Source organism: Lipotes vexillifer, unplaced genomic scaffold (assembly GCF_000442215.2).
Source record: "Lipotes vexillifer unplaced genomic scaffold, Lipotes_vexillifer_v1.1 scaffold314, whole genome shotgun sequence".
NCBI classification, from domain to species: Eukaryota; Metazoa; Chordata; class Mammalia; order Artiodactyla; family Lipotidae; genus Lipotes; species Lipotes vexillifer.
In genome coordinates, this window is record NW_006777107.1 from 350348 (window position 1) to 376471 (window position 26124).

General features: G+C 36.6%; 1 protein-coding gene across 1 annotated transcript in view; it reads right to left on the minus strand.

Moving 5' to 3' along the window:
* Nucleotides 1-26124, minus strand: part of CFTR (CF transmembrane conductance regulator) — a 206379-nt gene that overhangs the window by 57329 nt on the left and 122926 nt on the right. Inside the window, exons 16-21 of the mRNA XM_007450771.1 lie at nt 20644-20681; nt 19936-20186; nt 16620-16699; nt 11183-11333; nt 9868-10095; nt 7034-7134 (exon numbers count right to left, since the gene is read on the minus strand). Of these exons, the coding sequence (XP_007450833.1) occupies nt 7034-7134; nt 9868-10095; nt 11183-11333; nt 16620-16699; nt 19936-20186; nt 20644-20681 (849 nt within the window). The remainder of the gene's footprint in view (nt 1-7033; nt 7135-9867; nt 10096-11182; nt 11334-16619; nt 16700-19935; nt 20187-20643; nt 20682-26124) is intronic.

Sequence of the window (26124 nt, forward strand, 5' to 3'; positions counted from 1 at the left end):
CCTGCAACGGCAGGCGGACTCTCAAGCACTGCGCCACCAGGGAAGCCCACCTGGAACACTTTTTAAAAGACAGACATCATGCCTGGTCACCTTGCCACCAACGAAGAGAACTGCTTTAACTAATCTTAGAGGACCCTGAGTAATCTCTATCTTTATAAAGTTTCCACATGCGCTGTCAGATTGAGAACCTCTGTTCTAATCCATTCCTTCTTGGTACAAATGAAAAAATTCTAAACCCAGGAAGTTAAAGCACACAGGCACAAATCTCAACAAATTTTCCAAACTTTTCCACACTCCCGTAATCCCTTCAGGTTCTCATAATCCTCTCCTACTAATTCAAGACCCAAGAACATCTTAATGGTGCTTTCTTTGTCTTTGTTGGTTCTAGTAACACACTGGTTCAGAGTTCTTTATCAGCTCTGACAACTGCAGTGGTGAATGACCTAATCATTGGACATGAGCATTCAGGGACAGTGGCAGATATGTGTGATTCCTGAGAGCACCTGGAATAGTGTCTGCATACATGCCAATCAAGACGTGAAATCTTTCATAGGTTCAGGAAAGAATGTCAGAGCTAACAGAAGCTTAAAAAATTTCTAACCAAACTGTTTCGTTTTCAAAAGAGAAAAGTGAAGCCCTCAAGTGGGTTATGACTTGCCTAAGGCCACACAACTTCTTGGTGGTAAGGCCAGAGTGGAACACAGAATAGAAAGTCACTTCGAGGGATGGAAATAGAAAGGCTGGGTGGAAAGAAGTCTTGGGACAGAGGCCATAAGTGGAAACTACACCACAAAGACTCATGAGAACAGAAAAATAAAGAACGGTGTTACCAAGAGGACATTAAAAGGAGGTTAAAAAAAATAGGAGTGAATCCTCCCCTCAGATTCTCATGGCAGAAACTACTGTCAATGCAATAGAATTAGGCATCAGGAGCACCGAAGAAAAGGCAGGTTCCCCACTTCTCCTCCCATCAGGTTTCTTGTTGGTCATTATACAATCAGTCACTTGATCTTTACTGGAACCCAAAATAAACATGGTCAATAAAAGGACAAAGGAGAAACAGAGGGAGTTTCTGTTGACAGAAAACTCTTCTCAGATTACATCAATCTTGCAAGAACTTTCTGGAAACTCATTAACTGGACTCTAACTGTGAACCGTACAGAGGCACAGTCTTCCCTGCTCATCCCAGCGGCTTCCATACTCCTGTGTTATCAGGAACACACAGGGATGGCTTATCTGCTGCTGCAATTGGTGAATTAAGGCAGTAGATACTATTCATATGCTCAGATCTTTTAGATGTGCTCACTAGGATGTAGACAGTCCTGAAAACAGATGAATTGTCAACTGCCTCATTCAAACATTGAGACTATGAGTGTGGGCAATTCACTAGTCACCAGATGGCTTGATAACCACTAAGTCTGAAACATCACCTCATCACCTTTCATCCTTTCTACCTTTTATTTATTTATTTAATTTTCACTCATTCATGGAGGCAAAAATCTAGGTATGCACAGCCTATTTAAGATATATAATGTTTAAGTAGCTAACAATAGGAGACAGAGAAGCATAAAGCTTAAAGTACCATAAAGGTACTAAAAATGGCAGGCATCTTGTGAATCCAAATAAAATAAATACGTACACAGCTTTGTTAATTAAGAACACAAAAATTTTAAGATAATAGCTTTAGCAATAACAACTATAATCCATAGAGTACGTGAGGAATGGAGCTAAAAAGAATTAACACTTCTCTTTTCATCCCATCTACAGAATAGTATGAGATACACAACTGAAATGAATAGAGAGACATACATGCTATTCATGTTGAAATGAAGAGTGAGTTAGAAATAATAGTTTTTAAAACACTGTGATATCAATTCAAATAATTGGAAATCCCCAACATGGGGGTTTCTAGTGGGAATTACTGAGTTGGACTCTGATTATTTTACTATTTTAAAATTTTCTGGGGTTATTCACAACCTATTACACTATGCTGTTCATAAGGTGACAATGTTCAGATGATTTTTTTTCCAAACTGCTATATAAAACTAGACAAACTAGTAGGTAGAAGTTTTGTTCAGTTTTAATGGTCTCTTGATACTGCAAGCATATTTTGAGGAGATTCCAAACAAGAGCTTATGCCCTAAAATGTCAAGTCTACTGGAAGACATTCTATCACTGTGTTTTATAAACACTGGGAGGTGTCAAGTTAGTAGTTGGATATATATTTAGAGGGCAGGGGAGTGGTCTAAACTAGAGATATGAATGTGCAATGCATTGAGAGATGATTTCTGAAGCATGGAGTTAGATAACAGCTAGAGAAAGTGTAGATAGAGGAGTACAGCTGATGTTTAGAGATCTGCGAGAAGATGAGAGGCCAGCACAGAGAACTATGGAGGAACCAGAGAGGTAGTGGGAAAATGAGGTGGGAGTAGCATCACCCTGTCGAGAGAAGAAAGGATCACAAGAAGGATCCTTTGGCATAAGGATAACAAGAAGGATCCATGGCATAAGTAACTGCTGAGAGGTTGAGAGAAACAAAGATGCTGGCTCTGGAAAGATGTTGGTCATGAGTGCTGGGGATGATGGAAATGAAATGAAGCAGGTTATGTAAAGAATGGGGTGGGGGGGAGGAAATGGAGTCAGGCACTCTTTTAAGAATTTTTGCTGAAAATTGGTCAAAGAAATGGAGTGCTAGCTGGAGATCAAGGGGTGGCAGGTTTTTTAAAAATATATATATATCTTTATTGGAGTATAATTGCTTTACAGTGTTGTGTTAGTTTCTGCTATACAACAAACTGAATCAGCTATATGTACACCTATATCCCCATATCCCCTCCCTCTTGAGCCTCTCTCCCACCCTCCTTATCCCACTCCTCTAGATTGTCACAAAGCATCAAGCTGATCTCCCTGTGCTATGCAGCAGCTTCCCAGGATGGTAGTTTTATGCTAGGGAGAAAGGTCCCACAAAGAGGGGTTGATCGCATATCACTGGCCTTTATACAGGAGCGAAGACACAGAGAGCACTGGAGCATATGAGTAGTGGTGCAGAAGGGTGGTGGAGAGAAAGGAGGGAATTCTTTCTGGTTGCATGTTTTTTCTATATAGTATGTAGCAAGGTCATTGGCTGACAATGCAGGGGGTGGAATTATTGGAGCACCTGAGAAGAGACAAGAAGGTGGGAAAGAACCATCTTAGGGAATAAAATAGAGAATTTATTAGGAAAATGTAATAAAAGGGTTGTTGACCAGTTCTGAGTGCCAACATCTGAGATGTGCAGTCAGTCATAAATGCAAAGATACGTGAGGTTGTGATGAGGAAGTGTTATCCTCCAAATATTACCTCTACTGTTTGAAAGCTAATGAAAGCTAGGCACCTGGATTAAGCAATGGATGAGCAGTAGAAGAAAAGTCATATTGCCATTTTTATAACTTCGTATTTCTGTTGATGGTTGACTCTTTGTTCACGCCTAAACCCAGCCAGATGCATAAATGAAATATTCTTTCCAAGTCTAAAGACATTTTTTTCTGAGTACCTTTGTACTGAAAAACTAAAAGTGTGTGTCAAACAAAACACCCTGTTTACTGCATTTTAAACTCAGGTCTAAATCCATTTCAGAACTCAATAAAGTAAAGTGAGTTTTTACTTCAGAGGTCACAAGGACCTTTAGTGTTAACATATATGTAAACATGAAATTTGAGGGCAGACCTCTCTCCCCTTCTACTTTCAACATATGCTAGGTGAAAACCAACAGATTACTGGACAACTTTAGCAGTTGTAGGGGTGGAAGCAGCAAGATGGGAATTAATAACTAGATAAAAGGCCCTGGAAAGACCAGTTGTGCTGTTTGGCAGGGAAATGAAAACTAACATGATCACTTTGATATTCAAAGAAAAGAAAACGACTTTAAAAAATATGATGAAATGCAAATATTGATACTTTTCATAGATTGTATTAGAACATAATAGTTTTTTGCAAAGATCCTTTTATGCCAGGAGGTGAAACAATGTCGGAGGTGAAACAATGTCAAAGGTCGCAAAGCCCAGGATGACCATGTGAAAAACTAGAGAAATAAAAATGCCTCAAAGAAATTTTAATGGAGATTAGACACGCAAGACAGACAGACACTAAACAAAGAGAGGCTGTAGAGGCTGTTACATAAACCAAGCAAATTAATGTGACAAACGGAAAGGAACTGTGCATATACGAGGTAAAGAGATGCCTTCAGATAAAGAAAATGAAGTGAAATGCATGAGGATTTTAATCGTAAAGTCAAAGTTGTAGAAAGCTTGAACAAAGAATTCAATAGATGCCAGCACAATATTTACTTACTATCTTCCTGCTATTTTCCAACAGAAACATTTTAAAGTACATTTACAAGACTCAACCCCAAAAGCATAAGAGCTAAGTGAGGAGATGAATGGCGTCACTAAAAAGAGTTGGTCAAACTCAAAAAAAAAAAAATGATGTTAAAGAAAAAGAAAAACACCCTGCTATAAATCAGGTTAAGGTTAAATTACATTTCAATGAATTACTACAATGCTTTGGTTAAATAAAATATTAAGTCACATAGACAAGAAGAGGGCATGAAAAGGTTTGGATTTTCCCTATAGAAGTATTTTTTATAATGATACTTGTTCTGAGAGGAATTGATTAAACAAATTTCACAGCTGAACGAATGTGTGCATTTTGAGAACATGTCAACTGTCTCAGAGAATAATAAAAAGAACCTAAGCCAAAAGGGTAATAACAAGTGTTGTATAGTCATTCCCAACATGGGTTTCTAGACCGCCCACAAATACAGTATTGGACGTCTGATTTTGAATACAGTACTCCAGCTAGACTAATAGAAGTTGATGATGAAGCTCTCCATCCAGACCAACTATACCATCTGATGAAAATTATGCTTTTTTTTTTTTCTTTTTTGCGATACGCGGGCCTCTCACTGTTGTGGCCTCTCCTGTTGCGGAGCACAGGCTCTGGACGCACAGGCTCAGCAGACATGGCTCACGGGCCCAGCTGCTCCGCGGCATGTGGGATCTTCCCGGACCAGGGCACAAACCCGTGTCCCCTGCATCGGCAGGCGGACTCTCAACCACTGCGCCACCAGGGAAGCCCATGCATTTGTTTTTTAAATAAAAAGGGGAAATATGCCTTGATTCCATTTATCTCCCACTCTTGCTGCCATGGGATTTGTGCCCTGGACACAGTGTTACCTCACATACATTACTGCAAGCTCTGAACTCCAAGGAACCAAAACAAGAGAAATCACAAAACCAAAATATGGTCTTTGTACACACTAATAAATTACATAAATATGTGGTAATATTGACCAAGCAAAAAGAGAAGGCAATGATAAACACTTAAGAATGAGAAAGGAGCTACTACCAAAGAAAAAAAAAAAAGACTGTGGAAATTTTAAAAATATGAAAAAATATTATGAAAAATGTAATGCTGATAAATTTGAAAACCCAAGATGGGGGAGGATTTCTTAAAAGATACCAAAAGCACAAAACATAAAGGAAAATATTGAAAATTTTAACTTCATTAAACTTAAAAGTTTCTTTTCATCAAAAGATACTATAAGCCAAGCCACTGACTGAAGGACCATGTTTGAAATGTAAAGAAGTGATAACTGATTCAGAATTCATAAACTCCAACAAATGAATTAAGAAAAAAACCAATCTACTTGAAAAATGAGCAATTGAAATGCACAAGCAATTAACAGACAAGGAATCTCAAATGGCCAATAAGTATGTATTAAGCTGCCCTATCTCCTTAACATTCACTTCACACCCATCAGATTTCCAAAATTAAAAAGTCTGACAAGAATGGCTATCATCAGAAAGTCTACAAATAATAAATGCTGGAGAGGTTGTGGAGAAAAGAGAACCCTCTTATACTACTGGTGGGAATGTAAATTTGTGCAGCCACTATGGAGAACAGTAGGGGGAGGTTCCTTAAAAAAATTAAAAATAGAGCTACCATTTGATCCAGCAATCCCATTCCTGGGCATATGTCTGGAAAAGTTAAAAGCTAATCTGAAAAGATACATGTACCCCAACGTTCACAGCAGCACTGCTTACAATAGCCAAGACATGGAAGCAACCTAAGTGTCCATTGACAGATGAATGGATAAAGAAGATGTGGTACATATATACAATGGAATACTACTCAGCCATAAAAAGAATGAAATTATGCCATTTGCAGCAACATGGATGGACCTAAAGAATATCATACTAAGTGAGTAAGTCAGACAGAGAAATACAGATGCTATATATTATCACTTATATGTGGAATCTAAAAAGTAATACAAATGAATCTATATACAAAACAGAAACAGACTCACAGACTTAGAAAACAAACTTATGGTTACCAAAGGGGAAAGGGAGGGGTGGAGGGATAAATTAGGAGTATAGGATTAGCAGATACAAACTACTATATATAAAATAGATAAGCAACAAGGATTTACTGTTTCCACAGGGAACTATATTCAATATCTTGCAATAATGTATAATGGAAAATAATCTGAAAAATATATATAAAACTGAATCACTTCGCTGTACACCTGAAACTAACACAATATTGTAAATCAACTATACTTCAATTAAACCAAAGTCTGACAATATCAAGTGTTGCATGTCATAGCTATGGACCTCTGAGAATTCTTATACTCTCTTGATGGGAGGTTAAACTGGTACAACAGATCTTAGAACAATTTGGCACCATCTAGTAAAGTTGAACGTGGGTGAATTCTATGGCCTAGCAATACCACTTCTGGATGCATATCCTAGAAAAATCCTGGGCAAGGAGACTGCAAGAATGTTCACCATAGCACCAAATCTTGATTGTGGCTATTTATGTGGAGGAAAGAAGAGTTATGGGTTTAATGAGAGATAGATAGTGACCTTCGATTTATCCGCAGTGTTTTATTTCTTAAGCTGGGTCTGGGTATATAGTCATCCCTTATGTTATTACCTATACTTTTTGGTTCATCTGAATTTTTTTCATAGAAGATAAAAAGAATAATACTTACCAAGCTATCCACATCTATGCTAGAGTTTACGGCCCACTGTAGTGTACCCATGATATTCATGGCTAAAGTTAGAATAATCCCAGCTCTTCCTTCCCCTTGACCTATAGGTGGAAAAAAGATATAAACAAACTTTATGCTATTTCTCTCTTCTGTGAGCCACTTTATGTATTCCTAGAAGAGGGCACATATTAAAGTTACATTTTGATTCAGTGCCAGTTTTAACCATTTTTCATCTCAGATCCCCACAGCATGTAACCCTAATAATAATATGCCCTGTATATAATAAGTATTCAACCAACATTTTAAATCAAAGAGTGATTGACTATTAGGAAAGAGTTGCCCTTTTTTAAATGCTTCAGATATTGAAGGGGATGTTGGTGTTGGGTAAATATCACTTTTATCCCTTCTACTATTACTCTGTAAGTAATAATACCTTCAAAGACTGCAATGGACAATGGAAATAAAGTACTGTGTCTGAATAAGCTCCTCTACAAAGAAGTCAAAAGTAGGAGAGATATGTGTGTGAGAAGCATCCAGAAGATGTTTAGATGTGCTTCATGCCTTTGCGAGGAGGACTTTCTCCGCCAATCAGATGCTGTTGGGAAGAAATAACTTCGAGTTTCATGGGGAAGTCAGAACTCATGGGTCTGCCATTTGGAAAAAGAGAAGACTGCTCTTTATGTTAAAAAAATATTGACTCGTCCACCCAGGAAGAACAATACTTAAATGTCTAATTAGAGTAAATAGTTTTTAAGGGCTACAGAGGACCACTAATTAAAAGTCATAAATACTCTCTATTCATAGCCCTAAAATTTTTCTAATAGGAATGTTCTTAAATTATTATAAATTTAGGTTATCAAGTCTCAATTGAGAGTCAGTCCTTGCATCTGTAAAGCATGATAAAACTGTCACAGGGTTCTAAAATTGGGAGAAATAATTCATCCCATTATTAGGAATTGAAAATTTTGCTTCTACAATTCCTCTAACAGAAGACAAACCATAGATAGCAGGTAAGTGCTTTTAATACTAAATCATTTATTCTAAATAGGTAAGATTTATCCAGGGCCCCAATATATTACTCATTCTGAAGATTAAGATGAGAGTAAGATAAAATTTTAAAAATAATAACAATAATAAGTAATATGAGATTTTCAGGTGCTTACTATGGACCAGGCACTACACTAAGTGTTTTATACAAATTATCACATTTAATACTCACCACAAACTTATGGGATAGGTACTATTACTATGTTTATTTATACATGAGGAAAATGAGGGCTTTAGAGAAGTTAATTAAAGTGTACAAGTTACCACAGCTGAAGACCAGCAGAGGCAGGGTTGTTATTAGCTGTGTGGCTAACATTCACTCTGGCTGGGCATCTGATTTAATGGATAGGTCCTGAACTATACTGATTGCTAAATGCTTTGACTATCATGCCTGGTAAATCGGGACTCAGTCAGATCCTTAACCATTATGTTATAGCACATGATATATTGGTTTGAATTCACTGTTAACAAATCCTTGTTCACTCAGCCCTCTTGGATCCCATTTCAAATAACTTAATTAAAGGCAAAATTTTTTAAAAATTCTGAACCGCAAAACAAATTTTATTTTGTTTTAAAGTTGCCCCAAATTACTGTACTGCTAAGGATTTAGTTCATTTGCCTGACCCCTTATATTCCTTTCATAGAGTAATTTCCCATCGCCCTAGGCTGAGAGAACAGTGAAGGCGGGGAATCCACTACTCTCACGGCACCTGTGTGGACAGCAGGTGGACCCTTCAGCCAAAATGAGCTTGTTTTCGGTTCTTGCCCATACTTGGTAACTGGACAGAGGAAGTCAGCTGTTCATTCAAAGGGCCTGAATGGAGAGGCCATATAAGGTCACTGTAGCACAGCTCTGGGACATCAGGGAAACCAGTCTTCAGAGAAAGAGAAATGAATGAAGTAGCCAGAGGAAGGAATGGGCACGGCCGGCATCCAGTCTCCAGAGGCGGGAAGCTCTGAGTCTGACTCTCCATGTCTGTCCCATTTTCCCTGGAGGCTCCGTGTGCCTCCCACCCTGTGCTCCACGAGGTCCTCCTATAATTCTCCAACACGCGCTTCATTTTGTTTGATCCGGATTCTATTCTTAGAACCAAACGACCCCTCAGATTTGGCAGTCACTCTGAATCTCTGTCCACAGTCACATATATATATAAGATATTTCAACTTTTCTTATAGCTCAGTAATTCACCTTTTTTAATTAGAAGAGCTCACTTGTCTATATAGGTTTTCATTTTACTTACGATGAAATAGTTTGTTTGTCACCCAAAGATCCTAAAGCTCAGAACATCTGTATTTGAAAAATATGGCACTTTCACCTAAGTTATTTCACTTCTATGGCAGTTTTTCACCATGCAAAGTTCACATTAGGATGACAAATTGCACCAACAGGTGGTTAAAAGAACAAAACTTACCAGGGATGGGGATTTTGTGTGTATCTGTATATAAATTTGGATGTTTCCTTTCCCCTATTCAGACAGTTCTTTAATAAAGAGATCTATTACTTTTGAAGCCAAGATCCTTTATCAAAATGAGAGTCATGAGATGGTTTTTTTCTTTGAATCACAGATTTGTTATCTGACACTCCTTGTATCTCAGTTTTTCAACTGCATACATCTCTAATTCAAAGAAATCATTCATTCAACAATAAACAAATTTTTTGATCAATAAACTCTCAAAATATTGATTTAAAGATATCTAAAATTTTTAACCTATAGAATGTAGCATTTTATTGGTTGGCAAAGCTTTAAATTAAATGCTTAGCTAAATAGTTAAGGAGCTCACAGTACCTGTTGTTAAAATGGAAATGAAGGTAACAGCAATGAAGAAGAGGACAAAAATCATTTCTATTCTCATTTGGAACCAGCGCAGCGTTGATAGATACAAGAACCAGTTGGCAGTATGTAAATTCAGAGCTTTGTGGAACAAAGTTTCAAAGTAAGGCTGCCGTCCAAAGGCACGAAGTGTCCATAGTCCTTTTAAGCTCGTAACAAGATGAGTGAAAATTGGACTTCTGCCTGTGAAATATTCCCATAGAAAATAATGCAAGTCATGTAAACACATAATGCAAATTCTTGCTTTAAAAAGAGTGGCTTAAAGAATAACCAAACAACAAATGTCATTGGTTAAAAAGGCTTTTCATTCTGGTGCTGTACTTTGAATAGAGGCAATCTGTTATTTTTTTAATGAGTTGCCCTCTTTTTTACTTGGTTGCCATGGATGGGAACTTATTATAAAATCACTGCCATTATTTATTCATATTCCTTGGCTACCACTGGGCATTGTTTATCTGACTAATCCTAAATTAATCAGAGAAAATGTTTTCCTTTTGAGACAATTTATTCAAGGCCTCAATTAAGAAAGTTTATGTGACTTAATTTAGCAAATAACCTTCAATGCAGAAACACACTGGAAATATATCCCCTGAAAATGCACCCAAACAAAGGCTGTTACTGAACAATGTGCTTCCCAAAGAGCTCAAGCAGTGTTTGGGGGCACACAAAAAGGCAGACCCCCAGGAGAGAAAGGAAAGGTGTCGGAAAACAAGCCAGAGGGAAGAATTTTGTCCAGTACCATTTGGGAACACAGACAAACATTTAGTAATAGTAGCACTATCTTTTCAAATTTTAGTTTATATGATTATGAATGGATATCATATACATCAAGCCTCCTAAGACTCTATATACTTGTTTTAAAATCAAACTGAAGTCACATGGTCATTAATTAATAAAAACAATCGATGTGTACTTTATAATTTACTGTTTCCTTTTCCTACATATACTATTTTTTTGGGGGGGGGGATAGTTTGTGGTTTAACATTATATTTTAAATCTGAAAGAAGACAAACGTCAAATTCTCAATACTACTACTTAAGATCTAATGAATAACAAAAGTATGAGACCCAAGAGAGTTATATATGATGAGAATGTACAGACACGGCCTGGATCACAGTTGAAATAGATGTTTTTAAAAGTCATTGTCATATAATGCAAGAGTTAAAAAATAGGAAAACAATTTAGGAAAGGTACATAAATCACAGATAAATATCCACGAATAGCTCTTGTGATATTTTCCCAGGTGAGCATTGCACAGGCTGCATCATACCTTCAGATTCCAGCTGTTTGAGTTGCTGTGAGGTGCAGAGGAAGTAGGCTCTCAATAGAATAAAAGCCGCTATCACTGGCACTGTAGCTAGGAAGATGTAGGGTTGTAAAACTGAGACTACCGCCACAGCCCCAATCACAATTAATAACAACTGTGGGATCAAAGGAAATACACTGGTAAGTAAATAGTTCCGTGTTGCGAAGTGGACAAGGTATGTTAGCAACATCTTTCTAAATAGGGTCTTCACACTCTGTTCCATTATTAATAAGGGGCAGGTACCTTCCTACTGGGAAGGCAGCCACCTCAAAGTACGTTTCTCGTAAGTTCTATCAAAATTCCAAAAATTGTTTAGGTTGCTCATAATAATATTTTGAAGTTTAGAAAACACGGTATTCTTGCATCTTAGTATATGCTCACTTCCTATACACTTTAAAGTGCTGTATGATAAATAAATTTTATATGAACATAATTTTTTTCTAGCCTGGGCTTCTTTTAAAATAAACTTTATATTTTAAAATAATTTTAGTATGAATGTGAAATTTTAGGATTTATTTTGTCCAGACAATTTCTGAAAATTGGGCATTCATCTTGGAGCCTTTTGAGTCAGAAAAATCTGGTAGGCTTGGTCATCTAGGCAAGCTACTTAATTTCTCCAAACCTAGTTGATTAACATTTAAGATTGAAAAACAAAAGTATACTTAATAAATTTCACTCCCCTTCCTGTTTTTGTTCCTGTTCCTTAAAACAATTGAAGATGACCTAGAGGCTCAAAAGAAAAAAAAAGAAAAAAGAAGATTTTGGGGGTATGGCTGATTTAATTTGAAATTAGACCACTTTTCTCTCATGTATTATCAAATGAATTTTTTGTTTCAGTCAAGCCCATTCATTAGAGACATATCTTCACATTATCCACCCCCAAAACTGGATCCTTGTGGGCAGTCTCAGAAACAAGTTAACCATATTGGTGTTCTTCAGATCAAGTTCAATGCTTAAATTCTATATTTCCAAAGGACACTAAATCCATACATATGAAAAAAAAATCTGCTAACATTTGTTCCACAGTACCCCATGTGAATAAAGCATAAATAAAGTAACTGTCACAACAAGGGCTGAAAAATAAACCTATCGTAACATCTATCTGATAATCACTGAGCCAGTTGTCTACCAACTGCCATGGGTGACACATGTACTTTGTACAACCGATGTACTTTGTACAACACACGTATAACCAATACAGAAATACAGAACATTTTGGTAGGTGAAAACATGAATAAGCATGTAACTAAGATCTGCATAAATCTTCTTTGAATGGGTTGTTATGTTCATCTAAAGCTTCAGATGATCATATCTCAATGATACTTTTCTAGGGAAAATGCCTCTAAGGTGTCCATCATCAAATTCTACAATAAGCCCTTCACTCATTTTCATTCAACAAATACTCAGATAAATACAGTGCCAAACACTGGACTAAGTATATATGATGACTCAATCATCTAAAGAAAGTCTTCTCTATTCTGTTCTTGCCCTACAAGTTCCACCAGTACAATGAGAAAGCCTCAAACGCCCTAGTTACTACATGACAAGACTTCATCAACGGCAAAGGACTCAGTTTTTTAACTGAGGGTATTTATTTCTCAGAAATAGGATCTTTTGAAAAAAAGAGAAAAATTAACTTCCAAGCATTATTTACTAGGAAATACAATTTAATTTAAATATGCCACCATATTAAATACCAGTTATGTCTGAAACACAAATGCTATTGCATTGGCAACATGGAAACGTTCAGCTATTCCATTAGAATCAGGGTTTTTTTTTTTGTTTGCTGTTGACAGTTGTGAATGGCACTGTGTTCATTTGTCTTGTGCTATTTTTACCATGTAATTCCAATCTGGAACTGTTGGATTATAACAATGGGTGGGGAAAGTGATCATTGTTTTTTCTTTGTTTGTTTTTTCTTTTTTGTTTTTAACATCTTTATTGGAGTATAATTGCTTTACAATGGTGTGTTAGTTTCTGCTTTATAACAAAGTGAATCAGTTATACATATACATATGTCCCCATATCTCTTCCCTCTTGCGTCTCTCTCCCTCCCACCCTCCCTATCCCACCCCTCTAGGTGGTCACAAAGCACCGAGCTGATCTCCCTGTGCTATGCGGCTGCTTCCCACTAGCTATCTATTTTAGGTTTGGTAGTGTATATATGTCCATGCCACTCTCTCCCTTTGTCCCAGCTTACCCTTCCACCTCCCCGTAGCCTCAAATCCATTCTCTAGTAGGTCTGTGTCTTTATTCCTGTCTTGCCCCTAGGTTCTTCGTGACCATCTCTTTTTTTTTTTTTTAGATTCCATATGTATGTGTTAGCATACAGTATTTGTTTCTCTCTTTCTGACTTAATTATTGCTGATGTGGTGGAGATTCTTAGGAATGACAATAACTATGTTATAATAGAACAGGAAGAATTGTGCAGCCAACCCAAACAAGATATCACATAGGGTTTGAGAAGAATGGAGAAGGTGGGTAAAACTGGAAATGGTGAAATATTCACAAGGTAGATTTCCAGCGATTAAAATTATCCAGAATAAAGCCCAAACTGAGAAGTGAACAGTAAATCTAAGCTTTGAGGAAAATAACTCTATTTGCTTTATAAGGAGCCATCCTTAGGCATTGAGGTCAGAAGCTAATAATTTAGCACTTGTGCAAAACTAAAGGTATTGGTTTAATATGTTTGATATTCTAATTATACAAAGAAACTTTAAATTCTGTCCTAGTTTCTAATTCACAGTGAATAAGAAACAAGTCATTTCAGACCAGGTATATTAGTGAGAGGACAACAAAATAAATAAATAGAGGGACTTCAATACAAGATGGAAATGTGAGTACAGATTCTAATTCCCATTCTTCCTTACCCAAATCCTAAAATTCTAGGGGAAAACAAATCAACAGACTATAAAACCTGCAAGGCACCAGATAATAAGAATGAAGGATCACTTTGAAATCATTTAGAAGGTTAATTAATTAATTGATCAATAAATAGATAATAAATACCTATTTAAAACCAGGTAATGAACACCAGATCTGGAATTTAATTCATAATTGATAGTTAGTCCTTGAGAATTTTTAAGCCAGGGATTAATGGGATTAATAGAATGAATAAGGGAGGAAAAAAGATGTAAAAGACACAGTAGAGATCAAAGTGGTGGGACTCACTGTGTATTCATATATCAGGGTAAGACAGAAAGAATCAAAAAAATCTAAGAGGTTTTGAGGCTGACAAGAGAAGATTTGCATATTTTAAAACACGGAGGCTTCTGTTTCGTGAAAAAAATCAGTCACTGAAGCATAGAGATAAGTAGGACGCCAGGATAGTTCTTTTTCTGTGTGGCTTCAAGCTCAAATTTGTCATGTATGGTCCACTTCCAGTATGCCCATCGGAAGCACACGACTTTAATATTGAAAGTGACCATCATCAGACTTATCTTCCTCATTTGAGAAACCTGAGACTCTTAGAGATTATCTTGCTCAAGGTAAAATAAATAGTGGTATCTGCAGAATAGAATCTGGATCTTTCATTTTCACTCTACAATGTTCCAATCCAGAAAGTAAATTGCCCAGAATATTATCAAATGTTAAGAACTAGAGTTAATAGAAATAACATTTTTTTAAAAAAGGAAATTTACAGGTGTGCCTCATTCTGTGAAAAAAATCTGTTTTTGAAATGTGACTAAAAAGAAATTTAACTAATCTGAACATAAGTATAACCAAAGGGGTTCACAATTTAAAGGACCCCTCTGATGCATTTTTTAATAAATCAAAATTAATCAGATTTTTACTGTATTTGATGGTCATGTATCATGCTTCCTTAATGTGAGACCTCCTTGTAAATAAAATAGGGAAATCAAAATAAAAAAGCCCTGCCCAATCACTTATGAAACAACTAGTGAGCTGCAACATTAGAAGTTGAGCAGAAACTACTGAAATTGCCGTAAGAGAAAGGATGAGAAACATCACGTGTGTCAAGACGTGTCAATTCATAAAATAAATGTTCAAAACTGCACTCTCCCAAAGGATTTCTGAAGTGAGCCTTACACTGATTCAGAAAATACTCAGCAGACTACAAAAGTTTTTTTTTTTGATTATCAAGGGCTAACATTCGCGAATTCTTTTGCAATCATGTCACGATGTCCATGTTCCAGTTTGTACCTGATTTAATAATATTACAGTTGAGACCAGTCATTTACAATCCTAGAACAAGGAAGAAATGTCCAGAAATTAAAGAAAGACATGGGAAACATTCCTTCACATATGCATAAACTCAAAGCAGCGGTTAAAGAATTCCAGCAGCGGCTGCTAAGTTATATCCCTAAACAGAGTAACTGAAGGAAATTCAAGATACTAAAGTTCACCTGGAACAGTTAATGTGTTTGACTGTGCCAATCATTCCAGATAAGGCAAATTGGCAATCTGGTTTTTGTGCCCCTGCCAATGTCAGTTGTGTATACACACAAATGTGATAGCCCTTATTTTATTTTATTTCATAGGTTCCCAGTGGCGGGGGTGGCGAACAACTCATCCTAAGATGGGCAGCATCCTGTTCCAAGTGTCTCTCCAAGGAAGTCATTGCGACTGCATCATTTACTCTCTGAGGCTCAACCTAAGCCAGACAGTAAGCTGTTTTCAAACCTCGTTCAACAGCCAAGGTTATTAACTCACAACACTCAAGTTCTGTCACTTATGAAGTCTTAATGCGGTATCCCCTAGGTCACCTTCATCTCCAACCCCTTCTTCCCTTCTCCACTTTCACCATCAATCACCCCACCCCAAGGACACATGCTCAGAGTCAGGCTGCCCTGCAGGTGTCTTCAGATCTGTCACCCAGGGATAGTCCTGACTAGCCCTGAATTTTTCCTTCCTCTCTCACCTGCTTGAAAACTTACCTGTACTTCTGTCCCTGCATTATGGTCCTTACTGTGAGATTGCTAACTAGCTAATCTTTGCCAAAGTGTTCATGGATGAGACTGGTTGAAACTGTAGTCCACCAGGAAACTGACTGATCTACATTTTAACACGGGCCCTCTGGAGGTAGGTGACTTCTCTCAAATAATGATGCCAATGCCAAGAATGTCACACTTCATGGGCAGTGATTTGGGGGAAAGCGGTCTGCTATACATCTTAAATCACTCCCAAGTAGACAGCTATTATATCTAAATGAGGAATTACCTTAGGTTTTGGTCAGGTAAACAGTTCTGACTTACTACTGAATTTACTAAATTTATGACAATTTTGAAGATTTTTTTTAATATTGAAAAGATTTATAAATATACAGGCTTCAACTCTTAATCGGATGAAAAGCAAGCAAGAACTAATTTACCACATTTTCTAATTAGTTTTAAAAAGTGCAACAAAGCAAAGTCACTTAATAGTACTTATTTTTACAAACCTGAATGAAGTCAAATATGGTAAGTGGCAGAAGATCATCCAAAACTGCTATATCTTTGGAGAATCTATTAAGAATCCCACCTATAATGTGAAGAAAAATTCTTCAGAAACTAGTAATCTTAAAAATACATATCAATATTTGATGAATTTGATAACTTTGGATCACACCAGAAGCATTCAGAACTCAAATACAAATGAGTACATAATCATATACATATACATATATATATAATGACGTAGACAATTTTAGTACGAGGATTCTAAGTTGTACAAAGATTCTAAATAACTCTGTGTTCAAGTTATTGTCTCCTACTTTTAAACTTTTATAAAATACAGATTGCTATAAGATTCAGGCAAAAACCAAGGTCTTAATAGAGCCCTATCGCAAATTATGTCAGGAATAGGCACCCATCCTACTACTACAGTCTCCCATTTACAACCCTGAGTTTAGTAATAATTTTCTGGATATGCTCTCATCATTCCCTTATATCTGTATTTTGTAATATAGAGAGCCTCCCTATCCTTCAACTTCCACACCTTTCTAAAACATACCTCAGCAGAACCCGTGGCCGCTCTCAACCCCTTCCTGCCCACCATGTGGACCTCCTTTGCCATGTCCCCCTTTTCTACCCTCTTCACTGGCAATCTAAGCTTCAGTCTGTCTTCTAAATTAACAGACTCACATTTGTAAGTCTGATCATTTTCTTCCTTCAGTGAAGAAAAGTTACACATGGAGTGCTAGGTGCCAGGCACAATGCTAGGCACTGAGATAACAGGTGAATAAGCCTTGCTCCTTGCCCTTGAGGAATACGTTGTCTAGGGGTGAGTTAAACCTATAATTATAACATATTACTGTACAAAGTGATATTGAATCTTATCATTTACTCCCCCCCCCCATTTACTGCAGGATAAAGTCTAAAATTCTTAGTTTAATATTTAATACCGTCCATGATTTGGCCTTAAACTACCCTAGGTACAAGCTTCCTCTTCTCAAACATTGTTTCAGGCTGGCTTATTGTTTAAGTACACCTTATACTCTCCTACCTCCTTGCCTTTTCCATGTAGCTCCTCTGCCTGAAAACCCTTTCCTCTCATGTCTACGTGTTAAAATCTATGTCTCCTTCCTGGCCCAACTCAAATGCCTCTCCTGCAAGGAAGCATCAATTTTTGCACCAGCTCAAATTAATCCCTTCTTCCTCTGGACACACTTAATACCTTTAATACATCTTTACAGCACTTCTGTGTTGTAATAATTATATCCATGTTGTACAGTCGCTTGTATACATGTCTTGTATCTTTTTTCTAGATTGTAAATTTCTAGAGGTCATTGGACCATGCCACATTTATTTTGTATCACTCTGAGCCCTCGGCAAAAAGCCTTATGTAGGAAGAATTCAATTATTATTTTATTTGTCACTATCTCCTTGCCCTTACTAATGATATTTTATTTAGCATATTAATTAAACATATTTGTATATCTTTTCATAAATGAATCAAAAATTTAAAAAAAGTAGCATATGGTATTTATTCTGTGTAGAAAATGAAAGTTGCTTTGGTAAAAAAAATATATATACATACATCATTCTAGTGCTTAGTATATTTCAAATGGGAAACAATAGAAAGGGAACAACAGTGGGGAACTGGCATTTATTTCATGTTGGCTATGTAACAGGCTAGCAGATGATGACTTTTTTTCATTCTCACAATGATCCTCTGAGATAATTATTCCTTTCCTCATTTTACAGATGTGGATGCAAAGTCTCTGAAGAGTAACTTGCCCATGATCGTCACTCTTATGAGGACAAGCCAGACCTCAGACGATTCCCATGCTCCTTTCATTATATCTCATTGCCCATTTCTCACTGCTAGAATCCTGGGCAAATCCCCTACCTTCTCTGGATCTCAGTTTTCCCATTTAAAAAAATGAAATCATTGGATCAAGGTAATTGGGCATTCTCTTTTGGGTCTAAAATTTCTCAGCTCTAAAACAGAAGCGTGGTGATGAGTATATCCAAATGAGGCAAGGCTTTAGTGATACACAAGGGCTTAAAAGAATAAATATAAGGAAGATCTTCTTGAATATGAACACTGAAATGTTTTACCGAGAAAAAAAATGATGGATAATTCTTACCCTGAGATTTTTAGATACATATCACTCTAAAAATCTCGGTCTTGGAATTTATTCTTTCCCGTATAATCAAATGTTCCTGTGTCTACCTCCTCTCCCTTGTCTGGATTCTTCCAGGGCAAGAACTGTGCCTTATTCATCTTTTCATACCAGTTCCTGGCTTAGTGCCATAGAAAGTAAGTGCTCAACAGATTTCTGTAAGAATAAAACTTGGGAGATTCCTTATTAACCTCAGATTCTTTAAATGTGAATTTGTCTAAAGGGGAATCAATAAAATTGATTACTTTCAAAGTACCTTATTGTCCTTAGTTTTTAAAATCTTTGGTGCCTTTATTTCACTACTCTTACTTTCTGTGGCCTTAATTATTTTTGTTGAGGTATAATTGACAAAAAAATTGTAAGGTATTTTAAGTATACAACGTGATGATTTAATATATGTATACATTGGGAAAGGATTCCTCTCACTGAGTTCATTAACACATTCATCCCCTTTCATAGTTACCTTTGTGCGTGTGTGAGAGAACATTTCAGTTTTATTCTCTTAGCAAATTTCAATTATACAGGACAGTGTTATCAATTATAGTCACCACATTATACATTAGATCTTCAGACATTACTCATCTTATAACTGACAGCTTGTACTCTTTTACTAACCTCTATGATAGTGTCAAAAATACTTTAAAAATATATTTGGGATCCACCCAACCCATTTAAAACAACCCTGAATGAATTTATGGGATCATCTTTGAACAGTTACATGAAACTAGATTACTCTACCTCATCAAAACACTTTATTAGTAAAAGAATCTTAGAATTTTTTTGATCTCTTCAAATCTCCTCCTCTTTTAAACAACAATATACATTGGCAGCAAGATGCTTAGAAGGGGGCTAGATCAAATATCTGAATAGAGGACAGCTGACTCAGAAGGGCCTGCTTCTGCTGCTACAGTCCCATCGGCATCATGTCCTAACAAACTGAGCTACTCTAATTAACTGATACAGAAATATGAGGAGTGACGGTATCTGAGAGCCTATAATACCTGAGACAGGTACCTGTCAGTCATAAGGAAGCTCAACAAAGGGTAGATGCCTGCATGCAAAAGCCAGTGCTACTACTAGAAAACCAACCAACTCACAGGCCCTGTTTGTGGAGGTGCAGTAGCTTCATTTTGTACACCTAGGCAAGTACCTGCTTTCAACGTGTTGAGGGTTGACATAGGGGCTTGAAGAACAGACTGTAACATTTTGTGGTGCAGTACTTTTGACACTGTGATTAGAGTATGCACCAGTGGTAAACCTCTGAAGAGTCCCAGAGCAAGCAAAGTGTCAGCTACTCCCACATAAATGTAAAAAACATAATACGAGCTGGTGCTGGTGATGATCACTGCATAACTGTTATTTGCACTCTTAGTACTATTCTCTTTGTCTTGAGGAGGTGTTCTGTAAAGCAAAAGGAAATTGCTATCAGGCAACCAGACTTTCCCATTGAATTTCCAATACATGTAAATGATGCTGAATTTGAGTCTAAAGAAACACAACATATTTCATTAGCAGAGCTTATGCCTTTAACCCGAAGGACTTACTATTGCAAGAAAGTAGATTAAGTTTTTAACCATTGAAATAGATAAAATTTCAAATACTCAGAGAAAATACTAAGTGTGCAAGGTTGTTTTGAATATTGTTACTGCATTTTATGGAAACGAAGCACAACTAAATCCTTTAAAAATTGGTAAAGAGCTGCAGGAGCTGCACATGCTCACAATTTTAAACAAAAGAACTCAATTTTCCACTACAGTACTGTGGGGAAATGAAGCAGAGTGGATATTACAATAATTAATAAGACCCAAATAATCAATAGAAACAAAATACGATCCACAATAGGACATGGAATACTCACTTTGGAAGCAGCCACAACACAACCAAAGAAGCAGCCACCTGGAATGGAACAATACACACTTGATTTTTTTTCCAGCATCTTCTCCTATTTTTCCCACACCCCCTTCTAATTCCACCATGACTAACATTGAAATATATACAATTTCATTTTCCTTTGCTTTACTTTCCTGGGTCCAGTAGCTGCAATAATTGTTCTAAGAACCACTATTTGAGGTGAGAACATGTTAAGTTAATGGAATTCAAACTTCACTGAATAAAATACTTTTCCATTTCTCACGTTCATTCAACAGGAGCTGTTCATTGAACCTCACAGGAGAGCTAATATTGCAGTTAAACATTTTAAATAATAAAGTTTGTTTCTTATGAAGAGATTACTCTCAGCCTGCTGGCAGATAATTTATCTGGTTGGTGGCTATAAATAATTTCATTTGTCATACAATGATTATGAGGGACATAACTATAACACCAATTAATTACTGGAAAAGATGAGATATATATTTGTGAAAACCAGTTAAAATCTCAGAAGTGTAAAAATTCATAGTTTTTTGGGGGGTGGTGGTGGTGGGATGAATTGGGAGATTGGGATTGACAGATATCCACTAATATGTATAAAACAGATAACTAATAAGAACCTGCTGTATACAAAATAAATAAATAAAATAAAATTCAAAATAAATAAATAAATAAATTCATGTTTTTTGAATAAAGATAAGGTGCATTCAGGTTAAAACATACACTATTGGCACTATTTGGGCTTTCTCAAGGTGGAAACTTTTGGTTGAAGAACAAATGTTCTATCCCATAACTAAACCAAAAAAAAAAAAAAAAAAATGTTTAACAACCATGATTTTTTTTTTTAGTTTCTGTGTTATTTAAATGATCTGTACTCTGTTCTATTTCAATTTGGCATTGCAGTCTCCTAAATGTTGTGGGAAAACAATCTTGTGATGATACCAACACAATTATAACACCAGAAATATTTACACAATTATAAGACTGAAATTATACAATTAGCCCAATAATAACTTTAACAAAGAATCAAATAGAAAAAAAGGATAAATTGTAAGTAAAATAATTTGAAAATGAACACAGAGTAAAAATAAATAGGGGAGAAACAAATACGCTTGGTATAAGAAATCTATCTCTTATTTCATAATCAATTTATCTTAAGTATTTAACAGTACCATATAAAAATTATGGAGAATAATTAGCATTAAGAAATTACATTATGAAGTTATATACTTTAAATAGTATATAATTTTTGGTAAAATTGCATATCAGATAGGAGTATAATAATGAAAAATCTAATAGCATCATTCTCACTTTCCTACATTTTTTCATTATACACATAGCCTCCATGAACCATATTAATAAAAAGAAAAACCACCTTTGTTTCCTTGAAATTCAAGTGAATTCAAAATGACAAGAAACACAGCAATAATCTAGCTATTTCAAAAGTCTTTGTTCCAGTACAAATGTTTTCTGATTTCCTAAGACTAATCAAATTATTCAAGGACCTAGATAAGGGTATATTTCTGAGGGACTCTTTGGTTATTATAGTCCCTCTTTGTTCCAGTGAAAGAAGTGTCAATAATGTTGTCATTCCAACCTTCTCTGAATGTGAGTAAATCCCAGAAATAAATATTTTATAATATTTACAATAACCAAAGCAGTTGTTCAAAGACACTGGTCTAATCAGTGCAATATAAAGTTATTTCTTGGCTCTTGTGAATAAAGACCACTTGCGGAAGAGACCACTTGTGGAACCACCAACCCAAACTACTTTTATTGACTGGAACAAAAACATTTCCAAGGACTTGACATAATGACTTTAATGAAAATGTCTGGGGCATATAGAAACAATTAAGCAAGCAAGTTCTAACATTTAATTTCCAAAATGTTTGAGGTTGGGCTTCCCTGGTGGCGCAGTGGTTGAGAATCTGCCTGCTAATGCAGGGGACACGGGCTCGAGCCCTGGTCTGGAAGGATCCCACATCCCGCGGAGCAACTAGGCCCATGAGCCACAACTACTGAGCCTGCGCGTCTGGAGCCTGTGCTCCGTAACAAGAGAGGCTGCGATAGTGACAGGCCCGTGCACCGCGATGAAGAGTGGCCCCCACTTGCCACAGCTAGAGAAAGCCCTCACACAGAAACCAAAACCCAACACAGAAAAAATAAATTAATTAATTAATAAACTCCTACCCTCAACATCTTCTTTAAAAAAAAAAATGTTTGAGGTTATAAAGTTCATACAGTTTGTGATAGAGTGATAGTACTGACAGATTAGAGGAAAAGCAAAAAGGTCATTATTTTCAGCTCTTTCAGGGTTTTAAACATCATTCCATATCACTTAGAAAATGGTCCCGTCTAGATCAGCACTGTCCAAGAGAAATTTCTACAAAAATAGAAATGTTCAATATCTGCACTGTTCAGTATCATTGCCACTTAATACACATGGCACTTGATCACTTGAAATGTGGCCAGTGTGGGTGACTGAGGAACTGAACTGTGTTTCATTTTAAATAATTTCATTTAATTTACGTGGTCATACATGGCTGGTGGGTGGCTACTGTACTGGGCAGTGCATGAATAGACTAAAACTGTTAGTTAGATAGGGGTGTAGCCAGAGTATTTATTATATACCCATGCTAGGTATCAGGAGTCTGATGATGGTGTCCTCTAAGGATAGATCCATGAACAGTCAACGTGATGATTCACGAACTTTGCAAATGACCCCAAATGAAAAAGAAGTAGCCAGTATTTAGAAGCTAGGTCATAACTTAAATTATATAGATAACTTGTCTCTATGATTTAAAAAATAATGGCATGTCGGGGATAGAATATACAGCATATACATATGGAAAGAGAAATTAAGTGCCTCTTTCTGAAAGACCTATTTGCTAAATGAACTAGTAAACATCTTCGGAGACGTGATAGATGAAGGTTGATCATCTGTATAGTAAAACACCAACAGTATGATTTCAAAAATAAGATGTGATGGAGAACTAGAGCAAGAATATATTCAGGACTTAGGAGGAACCCTACCATGACATAACCTGGCTAGGTACAAGTTTGATACTCACAACGAAAGAAAATAGGCATGAAAAGAGAAGAAAACTGCCAAGGCCAGGTATAGAAAAGGTTCAAAAACGTGAATACAACGACATGAGGTATAACGGTCCAATATTCTATCATGAAGAACTTTAATAAACTACAAAAAAAGGCACTCCTAAATACTTCACTGTGGAATATCTTCAGAGGCCTTTAAATATGACTTAAAGGTTCTAAACACTCTGGATGCTGAGCCTAGTTAATAACAGCAATCCCTTCCTGTCATAACAGATGTTCCGGCCTCCCTTCGTGTCCCCAACCAATCCATTTTCCATATAGCAGACAGAGTGATCTTTTTTAAAGCATAAAAAAGTCATATCATACCCTGAATGAAGCCTTTCAAAGGCTTCCTGTTGCATTTAAAATAAAACCCAAACTCTTTACTTCAGCCAATGGTTCTGCAAACCTGTTTCTGGCCTACTTTTCCAATATCACCACGTGACATGCCACTCACTTCTCTCTCCCACTGTTCCAATTGTGCTGGCCTCCTCTCAGTTTCCATAATTTACCAAACTTTTCCAAGACCTTTGCATTTGCTCCAGTTTCTGCATGTCTGAGTTCTTCTTATCTTTCGGGTGTCAGTGAAATGTCATTTTGTCAGGAAGCCTTCCCTGTCTACCCTCCTTTGCCCAGCTTTATATTAGCCCACTGTTTCTTTCCTCTGGCACTTATTACACTCTGCGATTATTTCCATCAAAATGTATTTATCCTCTGTCCTCTTTCCTATTGTAGCCTTAGTGTCTAAAACAATGCCCGGTAAACAGTAGGCATTTGGTAAATCTGTACTTAATAAATAAAGGAAGGGATAAATAAGAGTATACTTAAATAAAAAATACAGGGACTTCCCTGGTGGCATGATGGTTGGGACTCTGCACTCCCAATGTGGGGGGCCTGGGTTCAATACCTGGTCAGGGAACTAGATCCCACATGCATGCCACATCTAAGAGTTCGTCTGCCACAACTAAGACCCAGAGCAACCAAATAAATAATAAATATTAAAAAAAAAAATTAAAAATACCAGTGTCAACAGAGAGAAATTATACAATAATCACATAGAAAACATTTAAAAAAGCATAACATATCATGATATGTTATGTAGGATAAAGAACCGGAACCAATTCATTCTATAAGTTCTGTACAAATGCAGAATTCAGAGCTCTTCCCAAGTCACACAAGGAGATCTGTGTGTAAATGACTACCATTAAAATAGTATTGGCATTTTGAGTTTTCACCAAAGGAGCACAGCATTATGAATGTTCTGCTAACATAAGTACATTAGTGTATTCTATTTGTACACTCTGTTTTGTACTTCATGGTATACACAGCATATACAATTATGCCTGACATACTGAAAGAACTAAAAAAATACGTGTTGAATTAGTAAGTGGCTGCATGAACGACAGGCGGTAATAGCAAAGTGACACCTTGTTATGACTTAATCGCAGATTTCAATGCTTTGCAGGTTAAATCACGCCCTAAAACATAGGCACTTGCTAAGTAATGCTGCCTTAAAAGTATTACTATCAATAAAGGTATAACTATCATTAAGGTATTATGGGAGCATATATTGTGTATGCTAATAATGTAAAGCCACCTAGTGATTCCTCATTAGCAAACAGAAGGGAAACCATAAGGGAATAGCATATAGCAGTTCTCTGACACTTTTCTTAAAACTCTCAGGAACAAAAGGACTAAACTGGATCTTTAGATACTCCAGGCAACAATAATACCCTCTGGTTGTTGTAAAAGGAAGGAGGAAACTGCCTCCTACTGTATAATTTGCGTTTCTTCTCTATCTAGTCAATGCTGTACTGCCAAGTTAGAGCACTAGAGAGACCAGCATAATAGAAATTTAAAAGCCTATATCCCTGGTGCTAATATTTAAGAACTTAACAAGATATTGTTCTATGGTAAAGAAAACAGTACAAAAATATAAGGTAGACTGACTCCTTTATCAAAATGACACTCGAATGATAATTGGTAACAAACTAAGTAAACCAAACTAATTTTTTCAGTTTAGCACTTTGAAGAAATAAAAAAATTTATTACTTTCATACTCTAAAAGGGAAGTTTATTGAATCTACTCTATAAAATTATAAAATCTAGATTGAAATATGGCCCCTATGAAAACTAAAAATGGGTACATCACTTCCACAAAGGAAGAAATGTATCTTAACTTTTCTTTAGGTTCTCTGATCACGTTGAATATGAGGCTCTAAATAAAGTTTAAAAGACCAGGGCTTCCCTGGTGGCGCAGTGGTTGAGAGCCCGCCTGCCAATGCAGGGGACACGGGTTCGTGCCCCGGTGCGGGAAGATCCCACATGCTGCAGAGCGGCTGGGCCCATGAGCCATGGCCGCTGAGCCTGCGCG